General features: G+C 39.3%; 1 protein-coding gene across 1 annotated transcript in view; it reads left to right on the top strand.

Moving 5' to 3' along the window:
• The first annotated feature begins 1,833 nt into the window (after positions 1–1,833).
• LOC129202395 (collagen alpha-4(VI) chain-like) overlaps positions 1,834–26,715 on the top strand; it is a 46,991-nt gene continuing 22,109 nt past the window's right edge. The window contains 19 exon segments of the mRNA XM_054815049.1: positions 1,834–1,903; positions 2,874–3,094; positions 3,532–3,614; positions 3,842–4,104; positions 4,593–4,702; positions 4,704–5,169; positions 8,806–9,155; positions 12,086–12,164; positions 12,716–12,861; positions 12,953–13,045; positions 14,488–14,541; positions 16,707–16,778; positions 17,241–17,267; positions 19,707–19,751; positions 19,978–20,031; positions 20,746–20,808; positions 21,836–21,901; positions 23,016–23,069; positions 24,019–24,054. Coding sequence (XP_054671024.1) covers positions 1,834–1,903; positions 2,874–3,094; positions 3,532–3,614; positions 3,842–4,104; positions 4,593–4,702; positions 4,704–5,169; positions 8,806–9,155; positions 12,086–12,164; positions 12,716–12,861; positions 12,953–13,045; positions 14,488–14,541; positions 16,707–16,778; positions 17,241–17,267; positions 19,707–19,751; positions 19,978–20,031; positions 20,746–20,808; positions 21,836–21,901; positions 23,016–23,069; positions 24,019–24,054 — 2,352 coding nt within the window.

Below are 26,715 nucleotides of genomic sequence, written 5' to 3'. Positions count from 1 at the left end.
TGTGTGCAAATCAGCTTGAAAATGAAATTCTAGATTCATTTTTCTCATCAGAGTTCTAGAAGCCCTGAAATCTTTGGGGGGGGAAGCCAAGCCAGGATCCTGCATTTGCTGAGGTTGTACCCTGTGTCAAAACCAAGCCTGGAGCCTAAGTGGCTCAAGCTATCCCTTTCTTCTGATCTGAGCGTCTGCCAGGATCAACCAACAGGTTTAAAAGATAGCCTGAGACAGAGCAGTGCTTGGCTTATTCCAAATTACAGGTAGCTCAACAGTGCTTTATATAAAATTTTGATAAACAGGTGGTACCACATAAAAGTCAGTAGTCATACCTCTTTCACACCAATATACCTTTAACTTAGGCTGTATATTAAGTGTGAGATTCTTAGGGTAGCGCCGTTGGGATGTCTTTTTCAGTCACTGAGCATTTGAGTATAATACCTGATTTATATCAGGTTGCTGAATTTTACCTCACCCTCCTCAGTGACTCATTCCTCAGTTGTCATCCTCAGTCCAATTTCCATAGAATCCTTGCTGCCAACAGGTGTGTTCTGGAGGCCTGAGGAAGAGATTACATACTATGTTGAACAGCATTACCTCTGACATGCGCGTCCATGGGAAAGTACAACATGGGCAGCATCTTTGTCAAACTATTCTTTCCCCCTAGAATGGGAAGAGATATGCTCTCAGTTGACAGAGGATCTAGCTACAAAGGGCTGGTGAGAGGAGTGACTGGCTGAAATGCAGCAGTGGCATCTTTTACGTCTCTGTTTTTAAATACTTGAACAACCAAAGATCGTAGAATAAATGAGCACTACCCCTGACTTTCTCATCCTCTCTGCTGGATGTACCTAGCCAACCTGGTTCTCTGCTAGTCATGTCACCATGCAGAAGCATTTGGCCTTTCTATAAATTTTACCATAAATCTTTTCTTCTACCTGCTGACATCAGCTTTGTGCAGTACGTCTCAGTTTTGATCTGGGACAGAATGTGAAGGTGCAACTAGGAGGAAAGCAGCTGGAACTAGTCAGAAAAGAAAAAGCACTTCAGCAGCTCCAAAGAAAAACAACATAGGAAATGTTTTTATATTCATCCTTTTTTGCATGCTTGGCCCTCAAGGCTCTGTTTTATTATTTCTGTATTTCTGTGCTATTTAGCGTACATGTGTTCTAGAATTGAAAGTTTTGAAAAACTGTTTTGTTCTCACTTGTTGAGTGTGCTTAAGCTCAATGTGGCTTGATTTTGTACTTTCTTGCTGAGATATTTTCATTCCTGTTTCCCATAGCATTGAGTTACGGTACTTTATATGGCAAGTGTCTTCATTACTGGCCAACTGGCATATTTCATTTGTAAAAGAATGTTTTTTCTTTTCTACATCTGTTGGATATAGATAGCACCACCAAAATTTTCTTTTAAATAGATGTGTGGGTGGGGAATTTCAAGGCTAGAGAGGAATCTTAGAAGCATAACTCCTATTAATCTTACATTGTGAATAGCTTGCTTTTAGTTCAATTTTGGATTGTGGTAAATATAGCTGTGTGAATCAGAACAAAGCATGACTGTGTGAGAGCAGAGCAGTGAACAGTTCATTTCGGTTATATGCTGTACATCAGTGACAAACTCTTAACAGCTCTTTGTTCAAAGCCTGTATATTAAAAGCTGAGGGAAGAAAATATGAATTTAAAGTGCTGCTTTAAATTGCATATAGCTAGAAAGCCTCCATGTTGTTAGTAAAATGCACTTACAAATCCCCCCCCCCAATTTAAAATCTCTTTCTGAGGAAATTATGCTCTGTATTTCTTACTGTCTTTGTTTGTTTTTTCTAGGGAGGTTTTCAGAATGGATGACTGGAAACCACTTGTTCTTCTCTTTGTTTCCACCTTCTGCTCTATAGAAGCACAACAGAATGGTAATACACTAAAGAAATGACTCTTTTTCAAGTTGATAGCAAAATTAATTTTTTCCATTTATACCCAATGCCAGAGAGAGATGAGAATTGATGACAGTTTATTCTTTGTATAACTGGGGATAACATGATATGTTCTTATGAGACATATTTAAACTAGGATAGGAGAGTTGTCCTAAAAACCCACAAAATTAAATGCAACAGCTCATTAAAATTTGTTTTTTGTTCATGCATGCTGAGGTTCTGTATTTTTAAAAGCAATGCAAAACTCTTACAACTGTAAGACTGCCCAGAGCAAGATAAGTCACTGGATTTAGCATTTTTGTTTTGTTAGTCAGGTCTTCTGGAAGATCTGCTTGAGAAAGTGTTCTGTCCAGTTGCAGAACATTTTCTGCATGACTGTTGGTTTACGGAAATAAGAACTGTTTCATCCATGCCCTACTACTGTCATATGCTTCTGAAAGGTGTGGAAACACGAGTTAGTATTTACTACAAGTAAATGTGGTTAGTCCTGTTTAAGTTGGTGTGAATTTATTCCCCCCACCCACCCGATATCAAATATTTAGTAATTTGTGCTTGCAGAATGGAGCTCAAAGGACATGAGTAACTTTTCCTTTGGACTCACTTGACAGCAGGTCAATGCATTCTCTTATGGTTGTGGTTCGCATACAGAAGTGTGTACAGCAATTGCCATATGCATTTACTACATATGAGTTCTGAGCAGGCTGTGTATGAAAATTGTGTTGGTGTGAATTTCAGCATCTTTCCTTTGCGTAAGAATGGTGTTGCAGAAGGATGTAGCCTCTGACCCTCTGTATGATGAACAGGGGAAAAGGAACTAGTGGGTGCTGAGAGTTTACCAGGATAGATGGAAGGATTTTTCTGCAAAAGGACTTGGATTCTGAAAAGCAATCAGGAGGCAAAATTACTCTTCTATTAGACAATGCAGGAAAGTTACAAAATGTTTCTTCAGGCTGCGGGAAAGCTTCTATGGCAGACATCTTCCTGGTAGATGGATCCCAGAGTGTAGGGACAAAGAACTTCAAGATCATACAAGACTTCTTGTACACAATGGTCAATGGCTTTGATATTGGGCAAGACAAAATCTGTGTTAGTATGATTCAGTACAGTGATGTGCCATACACCAAATTCTTGCTGAACACTTGTTATAACAAGAACGATATCTTACAGAAGGTACAGAAATTACATTACAAAGGAGGAGGCACCAAAACTGGGCAAAGCCTCCAGCTTATGCTAGAGAATCACTTCATAGGAAGTACTGGTAGCCAAAAGGAAGAAGGGGTTACTTAAATTGCTGTGGTGATAACAAATGGACAGGTTGAAGATAGTGTTCAAAACCCAGCCACAGTAATCAGGCATGCTGGCATCACATTGTGCACCATGAATGTTAAAGGTTCTGCTTTGTCTGAGCTTCAAGAAATAGCTAGTGAGCCAGCTGATAGGCATGTCTATGAAGTGGAAGATTTTGTTTCTCTGCAGGGATTCTCATAGTATTCTGCAGATGCTTTGTACTGTGCTAGAGGAGGTAACTGGACCAGTCACCCAGGTTGCCCATGGTATGTCCTGAAAGAGCTGTTTTCTTCCCACCTTTATTTTTTTTCTATTCATAGATGAAGTACATGGAATTCCATTGTGTTGCCAAAATACAGGTTTTAACTAACTGTGTCTTCCGTATATTGCTAACTAGCTTTCAGTAATACCAACTAATAACTGTGATAAATTTTTAATACCTGTCTACCTTTAAAATATTCAGAATAATGGGGGGGGGGGGAGGGGAGGAAGGGGAAGGCAGAAACATGCAACACTATTATAATGTATTTCATGAATAATAAAATGTACAGCCAGTTCTTCCTTGCTCATGAACAAAGCTGGAGAAGATGCTGTAGTAATTCATTCTCCTATGTGATCTTCCTTGCGTAGCTTGCAGAAAGCCATGTTGGCAAATGTTGTCTTTTTAGTGGATACTTCAACAAGTATTGGCCAGGAAAACTTTCAGAAGGTGAAGAACTTCCTCTACATCTTGATTTCAAGTCTTGACGTTGGCCTTGATGTAATCCAAGTTGGACTGGCACAATACAGTGATGAGATTTACCAAGAATTCTTGCTGAATCAGTATTTATTGAAAATAAACACCCTCTGGATCCAGAGACAATATCATGGGGGCAACCTGGATGTTAGACGAGGTGAGGGTAAAATTTGTCTCAGCTGATGCTGGATACTTTGAGGAAGAAGAGAAGGTGAGAGCCTCCTCTAGCAGGACTTCATAGAATCATAGAATGCTTTGGGTTGGAAGGAACCTTAAAGATCACCTAGTTCCAACCCCCTGCCATGGGCAGGAACACCCTCCACTGGACCAGGTGGCCCAAAGCCCCATCCAACTTGGCCTTGAACACTTCCAGGGATGGGGCACCCACAACTTCTCTGGGAAACTTTTTCCAGTTTCTCACCACCCTCATAGTGAAGAATTTCTTCCTAATATCTAATCTAAGTCTACTCTCCTTCAGCTTAAAGGATGGGTTGGCCTTACATGACCTTGCTGTGAAACAGCTTCTGTGACTAAAGGTTTACACTGCAGAGAAAAAGAAAAAACTTAAACACTGCCATGGTTACGTTCCTCACTAGTTGTTTTTTTTGTTTTCTGTTTGTTTTTCCGCTCTGTCTTTTCCCTAAGTTTGCAACAGTCAAGTGGCAGATCTGGTATTCCTGACAGATGGATCAGAAAGCATATAAAAAAGTAACTTTTCTGTCATGAAGACTTTCATGGTGGAAGTTGTGGACAGCTTTTTTTATTTTTAGGGACAAAGTATGTGTTGGAGTAGTCCAGTATAGCTAAGAGCCCCAGAAAGAATTTTCTCTTAATGAGTTCTATACTGACACCATGATAAAGGAACAGATCAACAGAATCAAACAATTGCAGTCCTCTGTGCTCACTGGCAAAGGGCTGAGGCTGGTCCAGAGCCTTTTTCAGCCTGCCAATGGAGGCTGCAAGAGCCGGGAAGTCTGACAGAATCTTGTAGTCATTACAGGCAGGTACTCTGCTGACAGGGTGGAGGATGCAGCAATGGCTTTGAGAAGTGATGAGATCCATGTCTTTGCAGTTGGCATAGGGATTATAAATTCCTTTGAGCTGCTTTTAATAGCTGATGATGCAAGGAGATTGTTCACAGTGGAAAACTTTGATGAACTGAAAAGCAGTGAGAGGAGCATTGTCAATCAGGTCTGTGAATCCGAACATCTTCCTAGCCAGGGTAACATGAATGTTTTGTTGGGTGTATAATGGCAAATATCCACATGGCTACGTGCAATCCCTGATTAAAGTACCTGAGCTAGTTGGACAGTAATGCAACTGTTTTACCAAAGAATACTGCTCAGGTTAAGTCTTGCAACTTTCTAGACTTGCACCTTGCTCTAGTCAAGAACCATTACAGTTTTTGCTGTAGTAAATAGCTTCTGAGGTAAGACAGTCCTTCACATCTAGCATTTGTATTCATAGCTCCTCAGTGTCTGAAAGGAGCAAGAGCAGATATGCCCAAGTTATCCTAATCAAAAGAGAGAAGCAGACATTTCAGTGATACTTAAAAAAGAGCCTTCCAAAAACCTAAATTCATCACCTACAGCTGACCATACTGCCAGCAGCAAGTGTTGGCAAAACTTAAGTCTCACAGAGGTATTGTGGAGAGGGGGTGTGAGAAAATCCATCCTTGGATATGTGGGAGGTATTGGCAAGGTGTGAGTAGTAAATCCACAGTAATGCTGAGATGCTACCCAAAAGCTTTCCCTATATAAGAATCAGAAGGTGGTATCTCTCACTACATCTTGGTAGCAACAGTAGGTTGGATGCCACACAGCCTGAGAGGCTCCCAACCTCCCAAAAAATAAAGGTTCAGTATTGCCTTTGATTAATGTAGCAACTTTTATCAGATGTCAGAAGCTGGTTTTGTATCTGAATTTATTCCAACTTGGTGCTGTGCTATCAGTCACCTTATCAGGTGGGGAGAATGAAGCAGAAAACACACAATTGCTCTTTAAAATTACATATTTATGCCAGTTATGCAGTAAGATAATACTGTAGATGTCTTTAAGTTGCAAAAGAAAAATGTAGTGAATCAGAAATCAAAAAACAGCCCTTCCTCCACTGAAGGTGAGCAGGGGACCTACTGTGGTGTAAGTGGATGACATTGGTTGGGGATAGCAGGAAGAGCCAGTGCTGGAGCAGTTCTCTTTGTGCCTTTTCCTTACAGGGACTGTGACTGTCCTTTAAAGCTCCTGTTGTCTTCCCTGTGTTTTCACCGTATAGGTAATGTTTTACATGTGTTGGATACATGTTCTTTGTTCTCTTTGTTATGCCATAAAACTGATCCTACCCAGCTCTCCAGGTTTTATTCCCTTAGTGACCAGAAACTTACTGTGAGAAAGGAACACCAGGATGACCACACTGTTTGTCTAAGGCTTTTTGTAACAACAGCTGAACAAATAGATAACTTTGCATCTCCTGCACCCTGGGCTTGTGAGATCTTAAACACAGCAAAACTGGCTGGTGTTTGCTGGGGTGCTGGGGACCAAAATGAAGAGCTGAGCCTTCCCCCCTAAAGCCAGAAGCTACTCTGTGTGAATTATATCTGCTCAGGTGGTTTTCAGAAAGGCGGACAGCTGGGCCTGTTTCAGTATAAGCTCTGCACACCCACTCACTCTTTTTCCCGTTAAAACCTGAGCAAACCTCCAGCTGAAAAGGCATTCCCCGGCTCCTGAAAGCAGAGAGGGCTGCTGTGGAAGTGGAGTGTGCTGCCACGGAACATTGTGACCGTGGCTGATGCAGTAGCACCTCCTGGTGTTTTGTGGCCAGAAAACAGGGAGATTTAATGGGAGATACAGCAGTAAGCAACTTAAATACAGGCACACTTGTTTAGAGAGAGAGAAGTTAAGGAAAGCATATTGACTTTGATCTCAGTGATTCATGTATTTAATAAATCTATTAATTCCCCTTTCTTCAGTCACTTTCTCTTAAGCTGCCAGATTTTTCAAATTTAAAAAACTGCATTCAAGCTATGGAAAGTCAACAGGGGAAAAGGATGCCTTTGCAGCAGTAAGATGGGGCAGTTTAACAATGTGGATGTGTATGGGAGAACAGGTAATTAGAAAAAGGTCAGCTACACAGAGGTGTTTACTCCTACAAATAAATACAGGTTATTAACAGAGTATAGAGTACCTACCAGAAGCTGTTTTACACATTCTCATGCACAACACAGTAGCACAAAAGTGAATTCTTTACTGCTGTTTTGGTAGTATTGTTGGTACACTGAGGAGTTGGCAGGGAATGTTTTAAGAGCTAGGCAGCACGGCTGACCAATTGTCAGAGCTAAACTGTTGAGTCCATGGCTGTCCTTCACACTCCCTCCAAATTATGCAGTTAAAAAGACCCATATCTCAGAAAAATCTCATTTGAAAAATTTACTCTCTGTGTGCTGGACATGAATACATTCTGGAAGAAAAATCCAATAAATTTTATGTTCAGGGAAATGTTTAATCAGAAATGTCCCTCACAATTAGAAATTAGAAAATTGCTGTTTCCTGAACTGATGATGGCTTTTACATCACAGGTGTTCTGTGAATCTTGAAATTGGATGTGCAGCCTCACAACCTGGCTAAAGGGCATGACTGAGGGGGGTGCATGTGTAGACATATATGTGGCTATAGATATATTTAACTGTTTAAGAGAATTTTCTTGTGGACTAAACAGAAAAGTTGTATAGGGTTTTTTTATGTTGCTCTGAGACCTGAATGTTGGATTTTTTAGCCACTTATTCAACGTGACCTTTTACATTTAAAGATTTTCATGCTGCTCACCAGCAAATCATACCCTCTAGGGGCAGTTTGTACCGCAAGTGAAAATACTGAAACAACGATAGCCACTCTGAGGTGAAGTTATTTCTGGATTTATTTGGTTAAAGAGCTGAACACATTCATCTTTTTAATGAGTGAGGGAAAACCCAGAAAACTGTAATGAAGCTTATATGGAATAACAGTCTGTAGGAACTAGTCCAAACTAGCAAATATGGAAAACAACCTTGTGTTTGATTAAGTGTTTCAGAGTTGATGGGTGCAGAAGGAACAAAATTAGGGAGAGTGCTGTTTATAGATAAAATTGCACACTTCTGACTTCCTTGCAGAGGTGCAGCAATGGATGATAATGCATCTAGAGGCACAGAATAAAATTCAGCATGACACATGAAGAATCAAGGTACAAAAGAAGTAAGCCAAGTGGTTTAGCTGCTTGATGAGGGCAGGATGATTGGGGAGGGGAGAGAAATTAACCACATCACAGTATTTGCTGTTATTATCAGGAGCTATGCAAGCAATTCCATAACTGAGGTAGCCCTCACCTTACAGCAGCTGTTATTCACAGTGGATATATGACTTTGCATGTAGGCAATGCTGCCTCTTTCTCTCACGTTTGTTCCTTTGGCCTGTTCTATATTTGTATATATCATCTGGTCTTGTGACAAAGTGATAAAGCACAGTCAGCCATCAAGCTTCCCATTGTAATTAGAGTGTGTGTTGCCCATTCTCAGTTCAAAGCTCACGTTCTCTGTGCAAAGCTCACAAACATTTGCAAGATTAGACCCTTTGAGGACATTTGACAGCTGGAGAACAGTGCCCTGTTTTGCAGTTTGGGTACGTCCAGTCCTGTAGTCCTTAGTATCTGCAAGTTCATTGAAACTGAGGGGCTGATGGTATTTTATGTTTACAGAAAACCATTCTCACTGATTCTGACTTCTGGTTTTAAATCTACCGTATTGAATTTTGTTCCACACTCATGATTCTGACAAAAGAAAAGATCACAGATAATATATGTTTATAGTTTCCTCTTTCTTCTACTTTTTCAGATTGCAACATAGATCTTTCTATAGCAATTGATATTTCGAGGCACATGCAACCAGCATCTACAGTGCTTCTGAAACAGAAATTGCAAGCATTCCTCCCCAAGCTTTTACTCCAGATGAAATCGCTGCCAAATACCAGCTGTAATGCTGGCTTTCCAGTCAACATTAGATTCAAGTTCCAAGTACTGACACAGACCAAACAATTCATCTTTGACTCTGATTTTGAAGACTATAATGAAGAGGTCGTCCAGATGTTCTTAGATGCACAGACCACTGTGGACACCTACCTGAATGCAGACTTCTTACAGGCACTTGAGGAGAAGTTCTTCAGTGTGACCTCTGCTAAAGTTAAGGTAACTTAATGGTGTAAATGTGTATGTTGCAAAAATTATACGGTTTGAGGTTTATGGATTCTCATGCTGAGTACTCCAGGGAGACGAAAAGGTAGTTCAGGAATTGGTGAATCTAATAAACAGAATCATAGAATGGTTGAGGTTGGAAGGAACCTCTGGAGGTCATTTTGTCCAACCCCCCTGCTCAGAGGGTCAACTAGAGCAGGCTGCCCAGGACTGTGTCCAGATGGCTTTTGAGTATCTCCAAGAACAGAGACTCCACAACCTCTCTAGGCAAGCTGTGCCAGTGCTCTGTCACCCTCACAGTAAAAAAGTGTTTATGTAGGACCTCCTGTTCTTTCATTCACCCTGATAGAATGGCTTATATCAGTTCTGATTCCTTAGGCACTCCTACAGTGAGATTGTACCCAGAACAGTCAGGTTAATACATACAATCATGAGTATTCATACAGAAAACCTTCTTATGTCTACCATGGAATGTCTTTGTACTTTGAGTAGTGGAAACAGTTCTCTCTCAGAAACTCTAAATCCTGATCCTGAATCTCTGTCCAGAATAATGACAGGTCTAAGCAGAAGTCACAGAAAACATCACGCAAGAAACTTGTTTACAGAATTTTATTCGTGTAGTTCACTTGTCAAATAATTTCAAATAACAAAGCTGAGTTCCTCTCATGGATAACTGATGATCAGGAAAATATGCGTAGACGCAGATACATAGACAATTAATTAATCCGTCTTAAAGTGAGCATAAGGCTTGATCTAATATCTTCTGAAGTGAACAGGGAATCTTTCCACTTAGGTGAAAGAAAGTTAGATCTCATTGGAGTGTTTCAGGGTCATTGCCCTGACAGATTATTCTTAATAAACTCATTAAAGCATTGAGCATGTCCTGTAGTAGCTGTTCGAATATTATCATTTGCTAAGGTCTCCATGCAGGAAGACCTTCCTACTGAGGAAGGACAGGTTAGCCCTTGTAAAATACAACAGGGGTTTTCTCTATGAACCTTATTTTAACTTTTATAAAATGTTAATTTTAATTTGATGTGGATTGAGAAAACCATATTGTACAAATTCCCCTGCTTTCAGATGAAAGTTGGCATTCCGTTTTTTTACAGCATTTGCATAGGTATGGCTTACTAACTTAGGTTGTAATTATGTGCATATTTAATGGGTTTTTTTCCCCCCCAAGATTTCTTAAAATGTCATTTTTTTCTGAATGGGAAACATGACCACATATGATTTTGCTTTTTTGGGGCATCAATAGAGAGAACTTGTTTGACATACCGGTAAAAGTGGTGCTTTTTTTCTCCTAGTTGCCAATTCTGTTAGGTCCCTGTTGAAGATTAGAGTTAAGCAAGGCTTCTATCTGCTTATGCAGTATTACTAGAAATAAATATGCTGCATATCTCAGCACTTTACCAGTGGATTAATGTTCCTTTCTGATAGTGTTTTTGTGCAAATTGAAAAGACAAGACTTTAGAATGCACATGAAATCACAATTTAATCTCCCTGGGATTCTGAGCAATAACATCCTTGTTTTATAAAGATTATTAGTTATTAACATCATCAGTGATAGTGATTCTCTGTTGTTTGCATTTCTTCTTTTCTTTATTATTTGTTTGTTTTTCAGCAAAAGAATTGGACCCAATTAGAGCATTTTTGACAAAGCAAGACTCAGATGTGCTCAAACAAGAACTTTATATAAATTAAAGCTTTGTAAATATATATAATGGCCCTGCTCACACCCTACATTCTGTGTCTGTCTGTCCGTCCCCCCCATGTTTTTAAAATTAAAAGGTTGCAAAAAAAAAAAAAGCATGGATGTTTGGGAACTTTCCACCACCAAAACCAGTTAATTCTGCCCACTCTTAAATTCTGGTCTCCTTGCTACTTTAGCACAGAAGTGGGATGTTTGGTGTGGCAGTCACTTTATTTGCCTTTGTCACCTGTGGAAAAATTTGCCTTGACAGAAGCCACAGAGTCTACACTGGTTGAAACTGTGCACTGTACAGGGAATGTAAAATAAGAAGGATGGGAGGGAAGGAGCTCTGGCTGTGCTTGTCCACTTGTTGGTCAGAGACTTTAGGAGGACTTAAAGCCATTACCATTGGGGGCAGGTGACAGTTTGGCTGTGCAGCCTCTTTCTGCAAACCTAATTCACTGGATAAGTGGGGCCTGAGGAGAGTTCTGGTTTGAAGGGGGAAGGTGAGGAGAGAAAGGAGAAGAGACTGGTAGCTTGGAGAGGAACTGTAAGAAATTGTCCTTTCTTCAGCCATAGAAGAGGCTTAACTATGGCTCTTTGGCCTGAAAAGGTGGGGATGTATCCAATGCAATGCGTCAGGATTAGCGTCCTTATGTGAGCTAAGCCTTATGTCTTAACAAGGAAAAATACAGCAGAGGGTGGAGCAGAGTGATGCACTGCCTATGTGGAAAGGGCAAAGGGACATAAGCATATGTGGGGAGGGAGGATTGGACCCAGAGAGGATGCACTTCCTGGTGTGGCTCAGTTAACAGCCAACTGGAGCTGCTCTTTCAGAAAAGGAAATTTTTGTTTGCTCTAAGTTCTTTTCACATTCACATGTAGAAGAACTCTTCTGACATCAGAGAAAGCTCTTCAGTGGATAAGTCACAGCAGAATTGGCCTTCCACCTAGCATACTAAGAAGATGGCAGATATAACTAATAGCAGTGCTATGGACTGGTCAGCAAGACAAATCCCTCAAATGGGAGTGCTGTCAGGAAAGAGAGGCTTTTGTGTTCTGTTCTCCTTGCTGCTCAGTACTTTTCCCAGCATGTTTCAGATGTACCACAGGGTAGTGCAATTTGACCCCCTCATAGCCAGGTTTCAATGCAAACTGTACTTTTTACAATGACTCAGCTTTTAGTCTCTTCTCAAATGACTTGGTATTACTCCCCTCCCTTTCCTGACAGGTTCTGTTAGTATTTTCAGATGGGCTGGATGATTCACTGGAAGAGCTCAGAAAAGCAGCTGACTCCCTTCGATTTAAAGGTATTACAGTACTGCATTGATGCTCCAGCCTCCTGCTACCAATGGCCCAATGTATTGCTCCCCCACTGCAACTTTTCCACATAACATTGCCTCTCCACACTCATACACCATTCCTCAGGGGTCACGGGGAGAGCCTTTGCTTCTCCATGTGAACCAGCGTTCACAATGGCCTGTCACTGATTGGCAGATGATGACAGAAACACACCTGGGGGTGCAGAGGGCCTGGCATGGTTCTGGTTTCTGCACTCCAGCTCCAGCAGCCGGGGCAATTCAGGGTGACACCAGAGGTTAGACCCAACTCTGACTTCTGCAGGAGAAAACAGTTTTACATTTCTGTAGCAGTCTGGTCTGACAACAGGGGAGAGAAGTTAATTGGAAAATTACTGGTCTGGATTTTTCTCTTATTTGTTCTCAGTAGCTTGATTTCTTTTAACATACGATGTTGAAGCCACAAAACGTCTTATAGAAAACTGCTGTTATTCATAATGATATTGTTGGTTAAATAATATAGTTCAGTTATTCATTAATTTAAATCTGTGCTTACACTGAAGGTCTTGATGCACTTCTATTAGTTGGCCTGGACAACACACAGAACTTGACTGAACTTCGGGAAATAGAGTTTGGCAGAGGGTTTGGATGCAACGAACCTCTGAGTGTTGGGTTTGCAGAGATTGCAAACATCTTGCAAAGAAATCTTGTAAGTCCTTCTGTGATATAAACAAAAGAGGGAAAAATCAGTCTTTGTTTTATGATTAATATACACAAATGAAATGTTTGTCATTTTTCAGGATACTGTTGCAGAAAGGAAGTGCTGTAAGGTTGTTTGTAAATGCCTTGGAGAAAATGGTGATCGTGGTGGCCAGGGACGTCCTGGGAGGAAGGTAGGAGAGCTAAGATAGACATTACTTAAGAATTGCTTTATTTTTTGGAAGTGTTTTCATTTTTTGCAGTAATTCAGAGCATGCATGCATGTGCCAATGATCTTTGCTGTTAGGACAGATGAAGGAGAAATGTGAAATGTGATAATTTCTCTGCTGTGTGTTCCTATTGCAAAAGTATTTTTGTAATGAAAATCATCTGTACATATGAAAATCATTCATCAGAAAATGGAGAGGGATTTAAAAAATTAAGTCTGATTAACCAAGAGGCTTATTAGCTATTGTGAATGAGAAACTTCCAGCTGACAAGCTGAAAGTAGAAGATAATCCTTTTTCACTAGGTATGAGCCTGATCCTTTTGTGCCTCTGGGTTATTCCAAATATACTCTTCTATAAGTTTCTTCTGATCCGATACCCAATAGAGTACTAATTTACATTACTTCCTTTAAGATTTTATATTGTCTTTTAAGCCTTTTGAGCATTACAGATGTCACCACTTCTACAGTGTGCTAGTAGACTTCATTAATAAGGTTTTTAGTATATGTAGTCTCTATCTGACTACTATTCATTCCATTATTTCTACTTGTTCTGGTAACATGCTCAGTAAATTATATCTGTAGTTCACACTCTTCAGTTATGTGGTTACAGTTAAATGAATTTTTGGTTATCTCTTAGCAAAAGTGTAGTCATCTAATATTTAATAAACCAATTTACTGATGTCTTCCATTACTCTTGTTGATTTTCTTACACCTTTCTGTTTTACTAAAATGTCTAGATTAACGTGCTTAGACAAAACAGTGTTCAGAATGTAGACATGCTCGTTTTGCAGGCAGACAGATGTGATGCCTGGGTTGTACAGCCTACAATTGTAAAACTATGTTTTTGCAGCACAAATTCATATCTCATTTTTGTTCATTTTCATCCCTAGAAATTCTGTTTGTTCTAGTTTCTCTATTCAAGTTTTTGCCCTGAGGGTATGAGGTTTACATCACTTCAGATACAAAGTTGCAATATTCCTAAAAGTCTTTGTAAGGTGTTGGAATATCTTTGTCCTAAGTTTTCAACTCCTTATATTTTTCATTTCACCTTAGAATTTCATTACCGTATAATGCTTCCTTTTCCAAATCACCGAGGAAGATATTTAATTTGACCAAATATCCCACTGAGCTTTGTTAACCCATCAGGCAGTTTCCTGAAATAACATACTGAAATTTTATATTGAACATTGTTGTTTGGGTTTTTTTTTTTTCCACAGCCATATCAAGTACACAGGACTGTGCAGAGTGTCTGTGTAAATGTAGTTGATGGAGCCTGCCCTTCTCAGCAAAACCAGATCTAATTTTCAGAAAATGTTTCCCATCTCCATGTGCAGAGTAATCTGATAGAAATGAACCCAGTGTGCTTGTAGAACAGTGTTACTTAGCTCTTAAGTTCCTGTTTTTCAGGGAAGTACGGGTTACAGAGGATCATCTGGCCATCCTGGTGAGGAAGGTGGGATTGTAAGTAAACACTGTTCCTTCCTGCTAAGATGATGTTTGTTACGGCCTGAACCTGTCTGCACTTACGCTTAGCTCTGTGCTGTCAATGTTAACCTCAAATATGTTTAAGCAAAATGCATCTGAAGGTGAATATATGGACTTGATTCTCTGTGCATCTGCACCTCACCATAGTTAGTAATAACTTCTAATGCAGAAAAAGAATCAATCAGAAAGAATCACGCAACAGCAGCTTATGTGGCATATTTATGACTAACTCATATACTCATTTTTCGTGACGGAGTGTACCAGATTCTGTGCTGATAGTTCTTATAGAAAAGGCCATGCCTTGCTGCCTTAGCATGAGTGAATACTGTAAGGCTGGATAACAAATCTAAATTTTGTATTGTGTTTTAGTGATTACCAAATCCTTTGCGATGTGCTGTTCCTGACATACAGTTCAACATGTGTGTAAGCCAAAGCCCAACCCACTGGGAGTATTTCTTCCTCTTTTGCTGTCTAGAAACAAACAAAAATCCCATGAAAAATGAGACATAATTTCTTTAGCACCATAAGCAACAGAGCTAGGTTTACAACACTGCACCCATGACATGAATATTACTCCTAACTACAGGCAAGAAGCCTGCAAACCAAGAACTAGCCAAAGATTTCTCTCTGTACATAACTGTAAAATCCACATTGCAAATCACTGGCTGTAACTACTGGAGCAGTTTCCAAATAATTTTTTTTTTTCAGGTAGCCTGATTTGCTGAACGATAGAATAAAATTCCATATAAGGAATTTCCAGAATAACTTTAAAATATTTATCTTACTCAGGAATAGAACTATTTTCACATCCTTTCACATATGAATGTTACAATATAAGTAGGAATTAAAATTAAAACCCTGAGGGTTTTTAAAAATGAGAAACATTTTGAACACATGAAATGGGATGCCCAATATTTTTCACCACAGCATTTTGATTTGAAAGCTTCTAAATCATATCTTTTTGGAGTGGTGAAGGGGTGAAAACATTTTTTAATTTCTTTTTGTATATGAAATTGAATTTCTACTTTTGACCTTCTGAGAATCTAGAATAATCTTCTAGAACAGGTAAGTTACAGAAGTCCTTTCTTCCGAGTTTTCTGGTCCCTTCATTTTCCTTTTCTTTACTGTGGAAGGATGAGAAAAAGCCATGCTCACACTTTCAGAAGTGTGAAGCCTACAAGTTTGTAAATTTTCCTTGCTAAAGGCTAAACTTTTTTCCAGCCACAAGATAATGACTTGAAGAATCCAAAGCAGTTGAATGTAGTAAATATACAGCAGAAAGCAGACTGCTGATAATAGACTACAGAAGATGCCACAAGGAGGTTGAGGAGATAATGCTGGACAGGTTTAGTTTATCGTGGTGTAGTACTCAGCTCAGGAATTAGTCTTAACGTTTCATATAGGCAATGCAGCCAGACCAAAATGCTTAAACTTCTGCTTTTCATATTGTGGTGTGGTTCTGTGGCACCATTGTCTAACTTAATCTAGAATGTGATCCATGTTGCTTTTTTGCTAGTTTAGAGAGACCATTCTTTAAACAGGGAAAAGGTCTTTGTTCTTTTGATCTAAGGCTCTGCAAGTTTGTCTTCTCTTTTGCATGGTAGTACAGGAGCTCTCAGGTTTACTGTGTTCTCATTTTGTTTGTCATTGTTTACCTTTTTAGACAGCAATTTTAAGGGGATCTGCTGGGAGATGCTGCTCTCTTTCCTGGTTTGTGTTTGTGGTTTTGGTTTGGTGGTTTTTTCGTCGTGTCCCCGTCCCCCCCCCCTTCCCCCGAGCTTCCTTCCTAACAAACTTGGAATAGAAATTTTCAGAGATCAGTGACTAGATGAAAGGCATTCAATGTTCAATTAAAAACCAACTCACCAAAAGGCCTACCTGCAAGTGCAGAGATTTCTGTTGGAGATTGGTAGTGCAGTCTAAAACATGGCATGAAAGTGAGAGCAGAGAACCAGGGTGCAACTCAAACTAGTAATTGACTGTTCTTTTACGGCCAGTATGAAAATTTCCAGGTGACTTCCATTTGTGTCCTTAGTGCAGTGAAAGGTGATATAATTCCATCTTGCTTTAATCTTATATGATGACTAAACTAGTAACCATCATTGTATGGATGAGTTTGAACATTGTCTTTTGTTTCTTAGGGGGAGAGAGGCCCAGTTGGTTTCAATGGGACTCAAGGAGACAGGGGATGTCCAGGTGCCAGAGGCCATAAGGCAAGTATGTCACTTTGAAGCATTTCTTAATTTTGTTTCCCACAAACCTCTTTTCTGTACTGTGGAAAAATCCCCGTACTGTCTTCTTGAAGCATGGATGAACAGAAAGATTCATCTGTAAGAACAGCAGACAATTTTTGTGCTCTCTTTTTGAGAGGTACTTTGTGTAACCGAAGCATGGACAAATGGCTATGGAGTTTGCTGACTCAGCAACTTGTCTGTGACTTTTCCACTACCGACTCCAGACTGGCCTTAGGTAAAACTATAAAGCTTTACAGAACATGGATGAAAATGAAAGCTGTACTATCTTCCCATAGGAAAGGAGTCAATCCCGTATGTGGCAGTGGGTACTATGAATACTGAGCCCAGCATGCCTCTACACAGCAAGCTTTTGTGCCCTGCTTCTCAAGCTCAAGAAAAACAGTTTCACCAAATTTCATCTATGTTTATTTTCAATTTTAGGGGGCCAGAGGCTATAGAGGAAGTCAGGTATGTGTTTGGTTTTGTGTGATTGATTTTTCTTTGAGAACAGTGTTTTGTTTCCTTGTAAGATGAAAATATCAAGGAAGGAAAACAGTGTAAAAACTTCATAGTATTTAATGTACTTTTGCTATGGTTGTATAAGAATGGATTTAAGTGTGAGCTGTTAGGTATCACATTATTAAAAAACAGCAGCCTTACTCGTATTTTTAGCATGGCTGCAGTCATAGTTGATTTAGTCTAATTGACAGTAAATGAATTTATTTATGGTCTATTTTAATAATCTGTCAAGGTGGTAATTCTAGTCAGCTGATTCTCATATTCTAATTGTTGAGGAAACAGAGCAGAAAGGCGAAAAAGATTGGGACTAATATTTATTGTGCATTTGGACAGCATTTTCACTGAATCATTGCTGATGCTTTTTCAATATCCAAACTTCTCTTCAGCTGTTTTTGTCATCCACTGATCTTGCAACTCTGCTTATTTAACCTTTCAAATGTACCTGTTCGTCAAAAAGATGCTGTCACCAATTCGTTAATAAAATGTGAAGCCTGGAAGACAATGATCTATAATGGCAATATTAGTTTCCAAGCTACAGCAGTCAAAATGGAATTCAAATTGTATTGAGTGCTTTGATACAAAACCACTCTAGAAAAGATTAGGAGCCTCAAAGACTTAAAAAATTATTTGCTTCCAAACCTGAGCAGCTCTACATATGAGCAAGTTTGGAGAGTGTTTCTGAATCCTCAGCTCTATTTAAAGTACTGCTCTCTAGTGACTTTTTTTGTCCTTCCATGTGCTTTTCTTCCCTTTTTGATTTTCTGCTCTGTTCCCTGAAGTAATTTGTCCTTTAAATATCAGAAACATCTGATTATAGAAGAGGAAGAGTGTTTGCTGATGATTTTGATCTATCCAAGTTGAATTGTACAGTAGGATTTATCAGGAGCACGAACTCTACTGAAATTCAATGAATATGTGAATGTCTTTATTATGTTGTGTCATTATATCCACTAATTTTATTTTAAGTAAAAATATGAAAATTTCAGCACATAAAAATGTGATCGAATACTGCTAACTTAGTAAGGTTGAGGCAGTTTGTTGAAGTCTGCAAGACATTTTAGTATAGCTATTTGGAGGAAAAAAGGCAATACTGAATATTTAATACTATCAAGTTTGGCTCAGGTTTTCTGAGGTAGGAAAGGAGTGAGGGAAAAATTAAGACTTGAATAAAAATCATGATTGCTTACTTAGTCCTCAATTTTTTTTCTGGAATACTTATTCAGAAAATTCTTGTTTGTGACATATTAACCTTACCAAAATGTATAGCTAGCTAATTTTCCTTTTAGTACATACAAAAGCGTTACAAATGAACAAAAATTTTCTTCACGAACTTTAACTAGGTGGGTTTGCAAAGTCAGTGTAGCATCAAAACCTACAAAGCAATCGAATCTGCAGTCTCTATCAGAGTGAGACTCCTGTTGGTTTAACTAGCATTTACAACATGCTCTTGTGCCACTTTCAGTGATTTGTTGAATATCCTTTCACTTTCAGGGTCGTGGTCTCTGCTAAGTTCATTTCTTACTAGAAATAAAAACATCACAATTAATTCCTTCATTTTTATCCTAGTAAAGAAGGATGGAAGAAGCACTTCAAAATATTCTTTAAAAATTAACTGTGTTATTTGGGCAGGTTTGAAACTTTGTGGAATGTACATAAATGAAATAAGGTTCTCACCGTTATAACTCCATTCAGAAGCCTCACTCATCGCAAACTCCCTAAGGTTGGGATGGGTGTTTTGTGAAAAAATGGCTTCTCTGAATGGTTGCAATATGGTGATTTGGTTTTGCAGATAAAGGGAAGAGAAGAGCAGTGTGTGTTTGAATAGGAATGTGACTGCTGTTTATGTAGCAAGCATCACATTGCTGAAACAATAATGAAGTTTCTTTAACAAGTCCTAAAGCCTAAGATCAGTCTTCTGTAATTGTTTTTATCATGGTTATTCTTTCTAGCTTTTCAATACACTGTTCACAGTATAAAATTACTAAAAAACCCCAAAAAAACAAATCGCAATACACATATAATGGTTGACAGCAGAATTACAGGATTATCAGCATGTCAGATCAGATACTAATAGTTATATTTTGGAATATATCTAGATTTTGAAGGTGCTACAGTTGGGAAAAAGATTTGAAAACAAACAGATGGAAAAGTAGATCTATAGTTTTAATAACCATTGTTCTTATTAAGTGTTCTTAACTATGAATTGTTTTAAAAGTTAATAATTCATTAAAAATCTGAATTATTAATTCCTATTTATAATTATTCTTGCTAGCCATTGAAAACAAATTTTCCAAAAGTAGGGTGAACACTTCTTTCTTTGCTCAAAGAGGCAAGTGGATTGAAGTGGATTGATACTAATAGGTTGGATTTTTTTGCTTATTGCTACAGGGTGAACATGGTGAAAGTGGATTTGATGGCACTAATGGAGAGCAGGTAATCATTCCTTTAAACGCACAGTGCAATTAGACACCTACCTCAGGGTTCAAAAGTACAGATTTTTGTGCCTTTGAATGGACTATGAACCTTAACAGAAATTCTGTTGTTTAGAGTTGCATATCTGATTGAAGTTGGATTCTGACAGACAAAATTTGGGAACTATGTTTACCAGAAAGAACAATCATTATTTTATTTCTTCTTTCTTCCCCCTTTGTGAGTCTAGGGAGAACATGGATTTCCTGGACCTTCTGGAGAGAAAGGCAACACAGGAAAACGGGTGAAGTATCCTTTATAATAATGTTTAGATTTTATGGAAACATCTTTCCAAAGTGTAATGCTATCTGTAATGCCTGTGAGTTGTTTTTAATAGCTGCCTGTTCTCTAATATGATGTGGCTCCTGCAGTAAATCAGTGTAGCTCCATTGACTTAAACAGATCTGTGTTCTCTTGGAATCATAGAATCAGAATAGTTTGGGTTGGAAGGGACCTCAAAGATCATCTAATTCCAATGCCCCTGCCGCAGGCAGGGACACTCTCCACTAGACCAGGTTGCCCAAAGCCTCATCCAACCTGGCCTTAAACACTTCCAGGGATGGGGCCTCCACAACCTCTCTGGGCAACCTGTTCCAGTGTCTCAGCACCCTCACAGTAAAGAATTTTCTAACATCTAAATCTACCCTCTTTTAGTTTAAACCCATTACCCCTTTTTCTGTCACTACACTCCCTGATAAATAGTCCCTCTCCATCTTTCCTGTAGGCCCCTTTTAGGTGCTGGAAAGCCGCAATTAGATCTCCCCGGGGCCTCCTCTTCTCCAGGCTGAACAACCCCAACTCTCTCAGCCTGTCCTCATAGGAGAGGTGCTCCAGCCCTCTGATCAGCTTCGTGGCCCTCCTCTGGACTCGCTCCAACTGGCTCTTATCTGGCCTTCCTCTACCACAAATACTGTTTCTACCTGTATCTGAATTTTTTGTGGTCTTTTTATGAATTTAGGGCAGAAAAGGCCCCAGAGGAGAACCAGGTGAACGAGGAGAATCTGGTCTAAGAGGAGATCATGTAAGTGTATTCCTACATTTTTGTTAGGTTGCGCTGATTTTTGCCTGGATTTTGTGATGGAGCTGCCTGAAATATAAGTGATTTGAAGAGGTTTTCACAATCCTAGATGATGTAGTACTCTGCAAGAAGTTTGGCGTATTCCAGGAGACCTGAACTCTTCAGATGCAGATTGACTGATGTGTTTTGATATGTTGCTTTGAAGCAGGTGTTTAAGCCTCAGGTCTCCTGCTTGTTCCTTGTGTTTTTGTTTTATTTGTTTGTTTTTACCATGGGCAATATAACTCCTTTTGTAGCTACTTAGTCGTCTCTGGTGGTTCCCACTCTACAAAGGAATTTCTGAATCACTTGAAAACCCTGTGCACTGCCTTTTTGTTAGCAATTTATAATGATGCAAAAGCAAGTTACTTCTTCATGCTGACATTTTTTTCCTTGCATGCTCCAGAGCCCTATATAAATGCAGTCCCTGAGGACTAAAATTTCAGTGGAGACACCACACTCCTTGTATCACAACTTTAAGTCTTCTCGTGCATATTTCAAAGACCTTTGTTCCAAACGGTGAAATATAGTGTTGACTTCTGTCTTCTAATGCTTATAAAAAAAATAAAATAAAAAACCCAGGTGTCATGGTAAGTTGCCTCTTTGAGAGATCAGGATTTCACCCATGTCTAACATTAAGTGGCTAAATGGAACTCCATTCTAGTGTAACCCCATCTGAAACTCACTAACGAATTATGATCTTAACTCAATTAACTATACCCAAAGAACCAGAACAGCTTCACATTTTCAAGGTTTAATTTGTTGCCCATCAGTAATATTTCTTTTCATTTCTTTGCAAAAGAAACTTGTGGACTTTGCAGCATTGCCTATATAGTGTTCTTACAAGCATCTTCATTTAAAATAGCCTTTGTATTTCTTGTTGGCTGCAATGACCAATCTCATTAATCCTATTTCCATATCCCGCCTCTGTAAACAGAGTAATAACAGTGTGGTCACTGAAAATGCTGAGCTTTCTGCTTAACGTTTCCAGGGAGATCCTGGGACTAACAATAATGTTCCTGGTCCTAAAGGTGAAAAGGGAAACCCAGCACAGCAGGTAAGCAAGTAGTTCTATATTACAGAGAGAGGATTTGCTAAGTTCTGTTGGCTGTCCAGTGACTAGGAAGCTCTTTTATTTTGTATTTTGCCTTTAGTGTATGTCTGCAACACAGAAAGCTTTGAAAGTCCTTGATACTGTAAAAAAGAAAACAAAGTTTAAAAGGTTAACAAAGACGATGGAAATATTCTCATAATATAGAGCTAAGGGAAGATAGGGATTTAGTATAAATACATTATTGTACCACAAATTTACATCACCAACCTGAGAGGCTTCTAGTAATGGATTGCAAAGATGCTGTTAAAAGCCATGCTGGGAAAAATGCATTCGGTATCAACAGGCTGTACTCATTTTACTATGTAAATGCTATTTCCTCAGGGTGGTCAATAAACTCCATTTTGGCCTGTATCTAGAATATAAGAGCTGGGATATGTGCTTATATAGTGATGTCTGAATTTTTATGATGTGTGTTTGAGCAATACTGCAAGAAAAGAAACAACAGAAAAGCACAGCCCATTTTACCGTTGCGCTTTGTTTGGAAAGATTAAGAAAAGATGATAAGTAGTTGGACAGTAGTATATAAGTGATGGTGGATGAAAGCTTAAGAGGGTGAGAACTAGCAACATGTGAGAAAAATCTGCTATTTTAGAAGTTTGATTCTATCTGAACAAGTAGGGTTGCGTGCACATGTTCAGACACGTGTGTGTGCATATATGGCTATGTAGAGTGTGCTGAAAGCACTAGGAAAAACTGAGAGGGTAACTCTTTGGAGGGTAATTGTGTTTTGGTGACTTTGGAAACAAACCTCATCAAACTTTCTCATCTTAAGAAGTCCAACTGAAAGACTGAAGTCAACAAAAATGATTTCACAAAAGCCTTGACCAGTTATCAGCTGTTAGTAACTGATGGATTGGAAATCCAAAGCAAGCACAATCTCTCTGGTTTATAATTTTTGATTGTAAATGATTTGCAGAAAACAAGAATCAGCATTTACCATGATAGAACTGATTGCAGTGAAATTACTTAGGAGAAGAAACAAAGGAGGAACATATAAAGAAGTGAAAGTACAAGAAAAAGAGTATTTAAAGAGTTTGTTCATTACTTTGTTTTGCAGGGAGATACAGGACCACATGGACTCCAAGGAGAGCAGGGTGATGCTGGCCCTGATGTAAGACTAGTAATCAATGCAGGGTGGAAGTAACTGATAACAAGATACAATGGGGTTCCCATTGAGAAAACCAATTTTTCTCTTCTTCCTTTTATCGCACCCTTAAAATCCCTGAAATGAGAGGGAACAAAAATGTTCCAAAATTTTCATAATGAAACATATTTGGCTTCAAATTTAGTAGCTTATGTGTATTGCAATGTGTTTTGGGTTTTTTTTAATCAGGAATTTGCTGTCCCATTAATTTCAGGTCTGATTGATGTGAAGTCACAAGCCTTAAACTCAATGCAACCTTTTCTATGAGCCTTAATTGGCTCATAATTTCACCATAGATGAATCTATCCCTTCTTCCTCACTGACTGCAAGTTCCATATGCCTGTTCAAACCTATGTATAAACTCACTGTCAGCTGAGCTGCTCTTTTTAATCTGCTGGAGATGGGAACTTATAAAAGGCACCTCTTCTAGTCTGTCAGAAAGGTGCCTGATGCCAAAGTCTGGAATGATGATCACTCCTCAGTCAAGCTGCAGAAACATCCTAAGGGCCTCTAGTGATGTGAGGTTTAACAGTAACATTCACTAGTGCTGCTGAGCAGTGTGCAGCGGGAAGCGGTGCAGACCTCTGAGCTCAGAAGGAGAGAAGGTGGCTCTTGTTCTCTTTATTGTAGCCACAGGCCAGCTGACTGGGAACATGTGTTCCAGAATTTTGTTGAGATACCCTCCCTCTGCACTCACTAAGTGTCTAAAGCCTTTTTAAAAAAACCAGAACCCCACAACAAACTTGTGTAAGAATTTCTGTCCCAAATCCACTCTTTTCTCTTTTTTACCTTAAACCTTTCTTTGGAAATAATCTCTGTTTTCTATAAACCATATTTTATTTGATTGGATTGTATTTTATTATAAGCTATTGTTCTCAGTGTTATGGATGTAATCTCTCATGCCACTCCTTCATAGGGTGCAGCAGGTCGAAGAGGCCCTCCAGGTATCAAGGTGAGTCAGTGACACTGCTGCTACCTGTCTATATGTCCAGCCTCAGCATTTGCTCCTCTTAAGGGAGAAATTTCAGTGTGATCCAAGACCCAAGTGTTTGACAATCAAAAGTCTATTCCAAGCCAAAGCAACCTTTGGATCTCAGGTGGATGTACCAGAGGCCCTCCTGACTTGAAGGATTTAGAATTGGAAAGAAGCTTTCATTGAAATAAAAGTACAGTTGCTTTTATTAGTAACACAAATGTGGGAACATAAATAGAGAAGAGACCGTCGCTAAAGATGAATGAGTAATTGGGCTACATTCCTGCAGCGTAAGGCCAAAAGTCTGATTTTTTTTTCCCGCCTTTGCTGCATGCACATAGATATATGCATGATGCGCATAATGCAGCAGAGACAAAATTAAGGCAAGTTCTAAACAATGCCTTACTAAAACATAAACATTACAGAATGTTAACTGCAGCTCTGAAAATTGGCTCAAAGCATATAAAAGAATCAAGGTTTTGAAAACAATTTAATTTCCTAAGTAGATCTAAGAGAATATAGTGTAGTTTGAATGTTTGTATGGGATGTAAGGAATAGGTCAACCCCAGTGCATGCTGACTGATTGTTCCAGAAAGATACTCTGGTGGAAAATTCTGTCATGTCTTTGTTAGGTGGTAGCCCTGATTTTCCTAGGCCTATACCCCATGGAGCCACAATGAAAGGAAACTTTCCTGAGATGTAATTGGTAAAGACATCACTGCCATTCTCTTAAATGAAGTTTTAGATAATGTTCTTGGAAAAGAAAGCTTGTTTGTCCCAGGGTATAAATTAGAAAATACAGTTATCAAAGCAAATCTAAAAGCAGCTATATTCAAGAGTGGATTAGTGCAAGTAAAAGTTAAATTCTAGGAACCTGAGAAGACTAGACTACTTTTTTTTTTTTTTAGGACAGGGTACACATTTTACTTTGTCCATCACCCTGGCAGGAGTCTATAAGAACATCTAAACCCATGACTTCCTGTTGTGGTTTTACCCCAGCCAGCAGCTGAGCACCTCTCAGCCGCTCGCTCACTCCCCCCATCCTCTTCCCCAAGCTCCTTATAAACTGAGCATGATGTCATATGGTATGGAATATCCCTTTGATCAATTTGGGTCAGCTGTCCCGGCTGTCTCCCCTCCCAACTTCTTCTGCACCCCCAGCCATCCCACTGGCAGGGCAGTGCGAGAAGCAGAAAAGGCCTTGACTCTGTGTAAGCACTGCTCAACAACAACAGGTCCATATAACAAAAACATCTCTATATTGTCAACACTGTTTCCAGCACAAATCCAAAACATAGCCCCATACTGGCTACTATGAAGAAAATTAACCCTCTCAGCTGAAACCAGGACACTCCCATACATCTGCTTGCAAGTATAGGTTATATGATCATTCCAGGAAGCACATTGCTCTAGCACAAGTAGTTCACATTTGACCCGATCTCTCTGCAGAGTTGCGATGGTACATGCCTTGGTATAGCATTTCCCCTTTATCTTAGTGCGTATAAACCCAGGGAAACATAGCAATTTCGTGTATGACGCTGTCAGTACCTGCAGGATGGAATATGTCTCGAAGTCCCGCCTTGTGTTGGAGTCTGGGGAATGGGCAGAGTTGTAGCTTCTGAATAAATGCGCAAACCAGCATTTTGAGTAGAGGTTGTTCTATGCACCTCTTCGCTCACAAGCATGGTCAGGGTGAAATTCAGAGCAGCTTTACCCCATCTCTCCTTTCCAAGTCATACTCATGCAATTCCAGTTGCATTCCCAGTATCAGAGGAGACAGGATGAAGTGCGTGCACTCTTTTTCTCAGTCCTCAAGGAGCAATTGTTTCAAAGTCTGTGCGAAAGCCCCATCTCCTTTATCAAAGTTCACAATATGAAGGTACATAACCTGTACAAAACATGCTGTTAGAGGACACCTGGTAACAGTTTGTTCAGTTTGATATGTTTCTCATGTTTTTGATTGCGGGTGCAGTATGTAAATTGAAGTGCTTGCTGTGTTCTTAATTTGGCAAAAGGTTTGTGATTTTTCATTAAACTTTTTCATGGATCGAGCACTTTTTGGGCAACAGCAACAAGCATTTGCACTTGAAGGCCAACTGTAAAACATTAATAAATAACAGTGAGAATAACCATAATGATGCAGTATAGAACATCAGTTTCAGCAAAGGAAAAAGGCTGCTGGGGGAGGTGGGGTGTCAATTATGGTAGTAATATTTCTTCAGCAGCACAGTGTTTGATTTGGCTCTCATTTCTGGGCTTCTTGTTCCTCTTCTGTTGAGAAGAGCACAGTTTTGCTATGCCTTTATTACTGTCTTCCTGTGTGCTGCAGCTGGGTAACACAGATTTTTTTACATTTAAGCTGATTCAAATTAATTTTTCACTGGGAAATTACAGTGAGAAGTGTGAGTCCTGCAAGTTTCCCCAAACTACAATCCAGTCACAGCCTAGCTTCATACAATATACAGGTAGGCCTTGTGCTAAAACCTCTGCCCCACCTGGTTTCTGAAAATCCCAATTTGGACTTCACTGTAAGAATCCAGAATTTTCACTGTCTGAGGTATCACAGATGGGGATAGATTCTGGAAGATTTGGATACTATCCACTAGTAGGGGGAAAGCACCATGCTTTGGCTACTCACAG

This window comes from Grus americana, chromosome 2 (assembly GCF_028858705.1).
Source record: "Grus americana isolate bGruAme1 chromosome 2, bGruAme1.mat, whole genome shotgun sequence".
In the NCBI taxonomy this organism is placed as follows: domain Eukaryota; kingdom Metazoa; phylum Chordata; class Aves; order Gruiformes; family Gruidae; genus Grus; species Grus americana.
The sequence above is the reverse complement of the archived record's forward strand: the minus strand, read 5'-3'. Positions and strand labels throughout refer to the sequence as shown.